The 10,390-nt window shown below is 42.9% G+C and overlaps 1 protein-coding gene across 1 annotated transcript; it reads left to right on the top strand.

Moving 5' to 3' along the window:
* The first annotated feature begins 722 nt into the window (after nt 1-722).
* Nucleotides 723-7,258, top strand: bsdc1 (BSD domain containing 1). Its single transcript, XM_070979439.1, has 11 exons — nt 723-951; nt 1,533-1,587; nt 2,499-2,615; nt 2,756-2,923; nt 3,137-3,191; nt 3,866-3,981; nt 4,199-4,267; nt 4,636-4,720; nt 4,805-5,290; nt 5,466-5,569; nt 5,660-7,258. The coding sequence occupies exons 1-11, from the start codon at nt 941-943 to the stop codon at nt 5,687-5,689; spliced, it is 1,296 nt and encodes a 431-aa protein (XP_070835540.1). The 5' UTR covers nt 723-940; the 3' UTR covers nt 5,690-7,258.
* Nucleotides 7,259-10,390: the final 3,132 nt, after the last annotated feature.

Raw genomic sequence — 10,390 nt, 5'->3', positions numbered from 1 at the left:
GCTTATAGGCTGAAAGAGTTTCAATTAAAGCACTAGTTTCCACCATGGAAGCATTTTTCCACAGTTTTTCCTCTTTTGTTTTGATGCACTTCTACCAGCTGTGTGACACTAACTTCAATTGCATTTACTTAACTTCTGATGATTTCCTAGTTCTTCTCACACAACTATGACAGAAAGTAGAAAGTAATTCTCTGTAAGGTTTACAGAGAATTACACACAAATAACACAGTACCTACACTGGACTGCAGATTGCAAATGAGTCAGAAACCTATGTCCATACCATAGACGGTTCTTTTCAGAGTTAGATTTCAGAAATGCAACAAACTATAGTTCTTTTATACATAACTCTATATAAAACTGTATATGCTGTTTTATCTTCATTTTATGGGCTCCATATGCATTTAATTTTTTCAGAAAGGGACAAAAAAAAAAAAAGCCCCCTCGGGAATCAATGCAGTATTACTGATTCTGGCTCTTTTGATGTTGAAGTTTGCAGACCCCTGGTCTATGGGGACATCACTTCCATGCACTTTTTTCAATTTGTACTAGGAAACATTAACACTTTTGAATGCAGATCGCCTGTTGTCAAAACTGCCTTGCTGATAATAGTGAATCAAAACAACAGAGAATTAGAAGTTGTCTTCGCAGGTTCATGAATACCGCAGTATTTCCCACACTGCTGTAGCTTTTGCCATTCAGCCTTTAGCGTTGCCGTTAAATTTGATCCGCCGCAGCCACCATATGTAGCCCAAACACTAGAACACATTTGCTGGTTACACACTGTCAAATGACTAATTAAACAGTGAGCTTTCTGTATCTGTGTGAACGTCATTTAAAGTATTTCTCTGAGGGGCAGTCATGTGCGTCACGTGTGTATTTATTCACAGCCACGCCACCGGGGTTAGAGTTCAGTAAATACTGATGATGTCATCGTCTGAAGATGGCTGAAGGGTGAGAGTTAGCTCGCAAATTACTTTTTGGTGTTAAATAATACACAGCAGACAGTACCGACAACGTGCGCATAACTGTGTTGCTCATTGCCTTGTGTATCTAATGTGACTCGGTGTAATTACTTTGTTTAAACGCTTGACTTTACAGCTCACGGAATCTGTTCAGGAAGTGCATTTGTTTACCAAAACACAGCCCTGCTAGCGTTAGCATAGCCTGGTTAGCTGTACGGTAGAGCTGCTCAAATCACGCAGTACTAACTAGAGGGCTGCAATGTGCTTCATTTTTACATCCAGCGTGTGTGTTACGCCTTAACCATCGCACTCGTGGCTTGTTTCGGCCTGTTGGTTTGTTTGGACACTGATAGCTGGCGTTAGCTAGCTAACTCGTTTAGCTTGAGAGGCTCTGTGAGGAAGTTAGCTTGAGGTACCTTGAGGAAGTCATTGAGTCTGAAGTCGAAATTGACAAGATATTTTGAACGTGTGTGCGGTCGTGCAGTTGTTTTGTGATGGTTGGGAGAATCTTGACTCTGTTGGTTTTGGTCTTGAAATTGAGCTAACGTCTAAATGTCTGTGTGATTGCAGAGAAAACTGGTGGGGAGGCTGGCTTCAGCAGAGCTTCCAGGCCGTCAAAGACAAGGTAATCTACATTAAGAAATCATGACATCATGGAGATTAGTTCTTCTTTTCATGTTTATCGCTGCTGTGCACGCACACCCCTCTGTCCAAAGCTGTGTTCAACCAAAGCCAGAAAACAACTTGTTTTCACTGTTGTTACATATATTGTCTGCCCCTACTGCAACTCAACAAAAACATTGTCATGCTATAGATAGATAGATAGATAGATAGATAGATAGATAGATAGATAGATAGATAGATAACAACAGTCCACACAAACTCATTATGCAGGATAAGGATGGAAAGTTGAGCTGAATAAGGGGACACTTATATAAGCTACTGGAGTGCCACCAATAAGAAAAGGTATCACAGAGTGGACTATTTTTTTAACTCATGCCCTGGGTTTGCAGTGCCATGGACCTGTGCAGCAGATGGTGTGCAGATTAATGTCAGCAATGTTTTCCTGCTTGTCGAACTCTGTGTGTGGTAACCAGCGTCATTATGACATCATAATGTCACGTCAGCGTCATAATGTCCACATCTGATGTTGCCCTTTAAATGGTGGCGTGACCGCTGTCAAAAACTGGTTGCACAGCATTATTAAAGTTCAATGCTAGATCAAACTGCCCCATCTATTGTTAGCATGAGCCGACAAACAAGAAAGTTCAGTAATCCAGTTCTCAGGACTTCTCCTTTGTGAAGAAATGTGAGTTTTGATGTTCCAGGAAAACGGTTTAGAACAAATTAATTCATAGTGCCTGAAGGTTGTTGTTATTCAAAGACCTGAGGTAAATCGGGTCTCATTAATAAAAGTTCTTCTCACTGCTTTTCTAAAATTTTTTACATTTCTGTTACATCATGTTATGTGCTGCTGACATGAACTGCATTTGACTGTATTACAGGTGTAATTTGTATGTTTCTGTTTCTCTGCAGTCATCTGAGGCCTTAGAGTTCATAAAGCGAGACCTGACAGAGTTCTCCACTGTGGTGCAACATGACACAACCTGCTCAATTGTGGCTACAGCAACGGCTGTCAGAAACAAGCTTGCGGTAAGTTGCAGCCTTCACGCTCTTCATTGTTTTTGATCCTGGTATCTCCTGACGGCGTGTGTTCAGGTGACCCACGTCAGACGCATGTCTTCCGTATGAATGGGGTATAACTTGCTCAATATCAACCTTGTGTATTCCAGGTGGAAGGTTCCTCTGAGACCACAGAAAAGGTGAAGAAGAGCTTGTCTAGCTTCTTAGGGGTAATATCAGACACGCTTGCTCCACCCCCTGATAAAACCATTGACTGTGATGTCATCACGTTGGTGGCAACGCCAGCAGGAACTACAGAGGTGTACGACAGTTCTAAGGTGGGCTTGTACTTTTAGCTTTAAGATGGGATGTGCAGGGGTTCTTGGGAATAATCAGTTGAACTGAAAACATTGCTTTCTGGTTCATCTCTGTGAAAATACTGAACAAAGTGTTGATTCAGTGCATTTGGTTTTCTTTTGTTTTTGATGGTGAGCACATGATATGCACGTGGAAACAAAGTGAAGGCAGCTAAACATTTGTGTTTCCTGCAGGCACGGCTCTACAGTTTGCAAGCTGACCCCGCTACATACTGCAACGAGCCTGATGGTAAGGCTTACTTAAGTGAATGACAGTAAAATAATTAAGCAGCAAATGATTAGAAGTATTGATTGATCATAGTCAGTGAACAGTAGATGCACATCAGATTTAAAGAAGCAAATATCAAAGTTTCTACTGCAGCTTTGAACTACTGTGGTTGATATGAGCACAAAAAAGCCAAAGAATTAGAGAAAGGGCAGAAGTCCTGGAGGCTCAGTGGCCTTTAGTGTGACAATCCAAAGTGTTTCTCATCAGAGGACTTTTTATCAGCTTTTTTGGAAGTGGGGTTGTAGATATTCACAATGTGTGCAGTGTTCTAGTTTTAAGTATTACTTACTGTCTACTGTCATCTCTTTTTGTACTTCCTTTTGTGACTGTGACAAATACATTTTCCTGTCGGATTATAAATGTTATTTATACTAATGTTATTGTTATCCGCCTTTAAAAACTGCCCTCACAACTTGAGCTCCTGTGCACCGTTCTTAAAGCATTACCAGGATTTGAATGCTAATGAGCCGTGGGACTTTTAATCAGTGCTGAATTATTCGCTTGGTGGGTTTGTGTGGTGACTCGCTATTGAATTCAAAATGGGACAATTGTATGATGGATGGGATAATGCTTGCTCTCTAAATATTTGCTGGTATCTTTGAAGTATATTTTAATGGGAAGTTATTTTTGTCCAGGTCCCCCAGAGCAGTTTGACAACTGGCTGTCCAGCTTCAGTTTGGAAGACAAGAAGGGAGAAATCTCAGAGCTTTTGGTCAACAGCCCGTCTATACGAGCCCTTTACACCAAAATGGTATTTTATTTCTGCTTTTTTCAATACTTGTTCTTACAGAGCACAGCCTCCAGTTATGTTTTGAACAAATACACTTCATTACATTTCATTTGGCAGACACTTCTGTGCAAAGCAACCGACCATAAGTGCTTTCAAATACAAAAAGAACAACTAGATGTCATCAGAATTGCAAGTCAATAAATCACAAAAGGATATTTTAATTTTGTTTTACGCGCAGGTGCCAGCAGCTGTAGCCCATTCTGAATTCTGGCAGAGGTATTTCTACAAAGTCTTCCAGTTGGACCAGGTAATTATGCCACTCTTAGCCTCAGAAGCCTTTCTCATCAGCTCAAATCATTGGCTTGGGTGCCACCTGCTGGTCAATTTTGGAACTACCACGGATTGATGATTTCAGGACATAATCAAAATGCAGGGAACTGTAACCGACTGAATGGTGATTTGTTTAAGCAGGGCTGGTTATCTGTCACATGATCTTGAAACACTTCAATTGAGAAACGATTGTTTGGTCTTAAAGCACATTTTTATGTTTGTTTTTTGTTTTTTTTTACGTAACATTCATTAAGTTGTGATGGTTGCTAACAATTTGATGATACACTCACAGAAATTCTTTCCTCATTGAAAGGATTAACAATTCACTGTGACTGTGCTTTCTAGGAGGAGGCCAGGAGAGTGGCGCTGAAGCAGAGGGCGGAGCAGACCACACACACAGAGACCCTGGGCTGGGAGGAGGAAGAGGAGGGTATGCTATCGTCAGTTTTACATTAAGAAACCGGTTCATTTTCAAACCCGTCACTTACACTGGTTTTCCCGCTGTCACTGTCAGATGACTTCCTCGGCACCACTTCATCATCTCATCTCAACCTTACACCCCAGCCGGACAACAGCTTCACCCAGCTGCCTGCCAGTTTGACGGCAACAGGAATGACTCTGCTGAGCCCCGTGTCTCCCAGCGAAGAGCGTGACGCCACCCTCTCGGTTAGCAGCGACAGCGTCAGCCTGCCGACGCAGGTGGAAATGCAGCCAGAGCCCGTCCCCACAGAGATGACCAAGAAACTGAAAGAAGCTATCTTAGAAGGTGTTGCAGACAAGACGCAAGAAGCGCAGAGGCCTGGAAAGAGTGACTTACCTCCTGAGGCTCAAGGGGAAGCTGCAACCCAGCCAGAGGCGATTGTCGAGGAGGCATCAGTGCGGCCTTCTGCCCCCGCCTCCAAACCAGAAGCAGCAAAAGAGGAGGGGCCGCAGGACCTGAGAGTGTTTGAGCTTAATTCTGACAGCGGGAAATCCACGCCCTCTAACAATGGCAAGAAAGGTACGGTGACCGCTTTTCAGTCGGCAGTGAGATTCTTACTGTTCCGGTTTGGGAGTAGAAATCTAAACAGGATTAAGCTCAGTGATGTGGTTTTGAGTTTTCCACTAAATCGGCTTAGAGGAAGCAGCAGAGGCAAGGTCACAGAAAGTTCCATGTTTGTCTCTCCCCCCTCCAGGATCCAGCACCGATGTGAGCGAGGACTGGGAGAAAGACTTTGACCTGGACATGACAGAAGAAGAAGTCCAGATGGCACTCTCTAAAATCGAAGCTTCTGGAGAGGTTAGTGTTAAGCTACCCACAGTGACGTTTAGCAGAATCTTTGATCAAAAATCCCCCAAATTCCTAACCCCCTTTTGTTTTGTTGACCAGATGGACGAAGACTGGGAGAACTGGGACTGAGAGCCTCTGCAACACTAAGCTCTGTCCCGCCATTAAAGCTCGTTCTCAGCAGACGAACCATGCTTAACGTGTTTTAACTCTTTGTCCACACTGTCACCATGCCATGATTGTCAGTAGGGGATTGTCTGCCAGGTTTGGACCATATTGGTAAACCTGTTGAAAAGAGCAACAGGAAGACCGAGGCAATAAGAATTTGACCGCCCTGTCCGCTGTCAGTTTAGTGCAGATACGCCAATAGCGAGAGTAATGACTCAGGTCTTGGCTATTTCTTGGAGCATCTTCTGACACTAGTAATAGACCGAGGTTGTAATCCTTCTGACCCTCAAACTTAAGGACACACAGTGACGAGTCAGAAAGTGAAAGGTTTCACCGCAGCAGAGGAGCAGCTGTTTTCCCTTTTTCTTTACACTGTTAAATACATCACTTATGTTGCGAGTGTATTTCAAGTTGGGCAATGACTTAACTGCAGGCTGCAAAATAGCCATAAACTCTAATGCTGCTTGTCACCTTTCTAAGATGAAATACTCCACAAGTGATTTTTGGATGGTGGCGATCGATTGATATAATTCTCCCTGTGCCCCTTCCTCTCTCGTCTTTATTATGCAAGTGAATCTTCAGAATGAGGCAAATATTTTGGTCTTCATTCACAGAACACTTTCATTTTGGATTCACTCCCAACTCTAGATATATGGCCTTGTAAAGCACACAGTCGTGCGATAAGTTTTTTTTGTTACAAGTCAGTGATCTGAAACACAACCAGCTCATGCGTCATTATCAGTTTTCCCCCCTCTCGATCATATCATGCGATTCACTCGAATGCATGAGCTCGTTGCAGGCTACATGTTGCTGTTTGTCAGTTTTAAGCATTTCATTTCTTTGACTTGTCTCTCCATTTGTCTTACTCGGGTAGAGGGGATCCATTAAATATCACTCGTTAAAAAAGAAGTCATTTAACTCAATAAAGAGAATTCAAACTGGTCCTGGTGTCATGATACCGGATTCTTTGGCTTGAAGTTGAGGACAGCATCTCTTGTTATTTACTTCTATAGGACACTATGACAAATCTGTGACGTTTGAAGTTTCTCTGCTGGCCCATGTTGGAACAAAATAGCTCAGCAGGCAGTGTGCCAAGTAGACCAAGGAGCAACACGACACGCTCCATGCTTTCCTGATTTTCTTTTCCATCATCTGTAATGTAACTGAGAAAAAATAATCCTAGAGATGTAATATTTATACTAAAATAAATGCTTAATTATTGTATTACGTGCTTTGGATTGCATGTCTGTGCAATAACATGCAAAACATTGTGCAGATGGTTAATGTTGAGTTGTATGTTTTGTTTTGTTTTTGGGTAAAGACATTGGCTGTTCTTCGGTTTTTGTCTTCTGAAAAATGTGTTGCATGTCTACAGTTTCCAGCTGTGTATTCCCTTCAGATTTCCACTTTGAGCGAATCAAAGCTATTCTACACACATCTGTTTTCAAAGCTGTCTAGTTCATTTTTTTTAAGTCAAGTATTTCACTATATTTTTCAAATGATCAATGTCATTAAAGGATTCATGGCTGACGTGCTCAGTGTTGTGCATCATGAAATAATGAAGTGTGGCCACGTCTGCTGCTGAAGAAGAAAAGCCAGTTTAAACCAGACTAGGCTACAAAAACCTTTTAATTAGTGGCATTTCTTCAACCACACAGCTAGCAATGCCCATAAATCACCACTCATACCTAAACACTTTGCTCATATCAGCACCTAACCCAGCTGTTAAGTGACTGTACAAACAACAGGTACTTTTAATAATAAAAATGCTCTTAAAAGATTCAAATATAAATTTAGTCCAAACTTTAAGTGACTGCTGGAGTGGAACACCTGTTTAAGCACTTCCTCCTGGAACATGTCACTACAGAGGAGGTTTTATTGCTGCCTGTGCCCCCATACAGAATTATAGAGCTGTCTGTGGGTGGGGGTTTCACAGAGGAACTGTTTAGTATGAATTTGTCACAGTGTATGAGTGGTGAAACCGTGCGTCTTCTTGTTTGTCTGACTCTAAAACTTTGTCCCTCTTTATATCCAGTACACCACATTTACAGCACATATTGAATATCAGTCACAAATTCTGACCTTTCTAGTTTGCACATTGAGGAATGTGGATTGGCTGTTCAGTTGTAACGGCTGTTATAACAACGCTTCAGCATTGAAAAACATATTTCAAGGTTTAAGGTTGGAAAAATCCTCTTATTTCGCAGTGATATCATACATACAGTATTCTGTGTCGGCTCCTCCAGAGCGAAATGTTCAAAACAAAGATGATACTGTTGAATGGAAATATTAGATGCCTCGTGCATCATTCTATGCATACAGCAAAATTCAGCTTGTCATAGTATGCATCTTTGGAAACTTTGAGAACTCAAAAGTCTGTGGGTTTGAGTTCAGGTCAATAATGGTACATTTATGGAATGAGTGTCTGTGCATGCTAGGATTATGTTAAAAAAAGTTGCCTGCAGTATAAAAAAGATGTCGCCAGATGGCACTGTTGCTCCATTTCAGCAGCCTTACTCACGACCTGCCACTCCTTTTCTTTGAGCTGCAGCATCCTTCTCACAGACATGGATTGGCCACATGTTCTCACACACCATTGTTCATCATTAGTCACATTAATAATAATAATGATCTCAGTTCTGTAAATTTCTGTTTACATTTGTCATTTTTCCACTGACGCTTTCAATGTGAACTCAGTGGACAAGTGGAGAAGCAGCAGACAGTCAGTGAAGCGTTGGGTAGGTCTTTGCGGTGGCATCGGCCGGGCTAATGTAGGTCACCGTGGAGGGACACCTGTGCAGCGTGCCGGCTGTGCAACATGGATGCTGCCTGTAAAGATGGCTACTGTCTGTGTCTGTCTGGCTTTTCCTCTGTCCCTCCTGCTAGGTGTCCACACAATACCGAGTGTGCATGGGTGGGTGTGGTCGTAGGGGGGATTGGTGAGTGACTGGATGATGAAACAGGCAAGGGGATAGTCCACTGCACCAATGTCAAGACTAACACAGCATCAGGACAGAGGAAAATTAATATGATGCGTTGATCTCCTTTTCAAATTTGCACAATTTAAGGACAAATAAACAGAAGCTTGTACCTTGATCTCTTGCAAGTATGTTAATGAAATGAGTGTTAATATACTGATAAGAGACATGCATGGGCAGCGCAGGTGAATCACTCAACAATAAGGGCAATAAAGACTGACTCTTGAGGTGTGTTTTTGTGGCTGCAAGCACAGTACAGTAAGACCTTGCCTTAATTGTGTCCCTGCTGTTCAGTTGAATGATATTACTGCTCTTTTATTCTGAAACCAGCGCACACACACACCCATGTGGTAATGGCTTGCGCATATGCTGCTCTAACCGGACCCCAAATAACACAGACACCATATACATTACATTCTTTCTTACTCTGTTCTCACTTGGAGGCCTTACTCAGCAGAAAGGCTGTAAAGGAATTTCCTGTTGAAGCCCACCGCTCCCTGGGCCTGTGTGTTTTTGTGTGTGTGTAAATGTGCTTTACATTGCCACCAGTTCTCACCAATGTCGTCTACAGATCATTTCACCATAGACAGACAATGAGGGAGGTGGACACCAGTCAGACAGGGCAGAGAAATGCTTCCCCCCTGAGGATCTTTTCAGCAGCCCCCTTCCCCTCAACACTTCCTGCTTCTCTTTCCATCCTCTCTGACTTTCTCTCTCCGCTGTCCCGGTCCACGCATATGTGCTGTCACACTCACTTCTAGTGGCACACACATAGAAATGCATGCACACACATAGAGTCAGGATGAGGTCATTGTCTTGAGAGCGAGTATTATTCACAGCACCCTAAAGGGAGAAACCCTGTCACCCCACTGCCTTTCAATGAGCACAAAAGACTCCCTTTGAGGGAGGAGGCAGACTCCTATGGAATGTGTTACCAGGGTTTTCTATAACGACTCACACCCATTTTGCGTGTGTATGTGTGTGTGCGTGCATCTCGGCATCTTCGGGCTTTTGTGTGGGGTGTGAATTTTCTGTCTGAATTATTTGCATTTCATTCAGATTCTACATTAGCTGTACAGAAAACTGTGTGTGCCTGCAGGTCACTCGTGCTCACGGTTCAGTTCTATCTGATAGGAATTGACATCAAAGTGTGAACTACATGTCCAACATAGTTTCCTCCCTGCCACAAAGAGAGAAAATGCAGCCAGCAAGTGTTGATCCACAGCTGAACCTTGTGGGGGGGGGGAGACAACTTCTAAAGGGCTCTTGAGATGCCTCTGGATTTTTCCATGACAAACCATCGCCTTTCCCAATGTCGAGCGGTGGGAACGGGCCACTTTGTTTGTACGAAGCGGTGTCTGGGAGGAATGCGGGGTTTAGTTGGGGAGGGGATGGCAGGGGAAAGTATGATAACTCCCACTCCATTCAGATTTATGGTCAAGACAGAGGGGCTCCTCTGGATGCATGTCAGGGGACTAGTAGAACACCGCCCCTCTACTCTGGGCCTGCCAAAGCAAATGTTTAGTCGAACAGCCCCTCGCTATTCTTTACATCCTTCTCTGTCTTTCTTTTCTGTGTCTCTCTTATTGTGCTATCACATGGAAAAGTGGGCAGCAGTTCATCTGTGAAGCTTTTACACACAGCACATTGCGTGTTCATATTTCAATGTGTGTTTTGCATGAGCAGG

The sequence above is a fragment of the Chaetodon trifascialis genome, chromosome 14 (genome assembly GCF_039877785.1).
Source record: "Chaetodon trifascialis isolate fChaTrf1 chromosome 14, fChaTrf1.hap1, whole genome shotgun sequence".
In the NCBI taxonomy this organism is placed as follows: Eukaryota; Metazoa; Chordata; class Actinopteri; order Chaetodontiformes; family Chaetodontidae; genus Chaetodon; species Chaetodon trifascialis.
This window is presented reverse-complemented; position numbering and strand designations above follow the sequence as displayed.

Coding starts and splice junctions, on each gene's coding strand:
- bsdc1 (XM_070979439.1), top strand. Junction 2,616..2,755: donor CTGTCAGAAACAAGCTTGCG/GTAAGTTGCAGC, acceptor TGTGTATTCCAG/GTGGAAGGTTCCTCTGAGAC. Junction 3,192..3,865: donor ATACTGCAACGAGCCTGATG/GTAAGGCTTACT, acceptor ATTTTTGTCCAG/GTCCCCCAGAGCAGTTTGAC.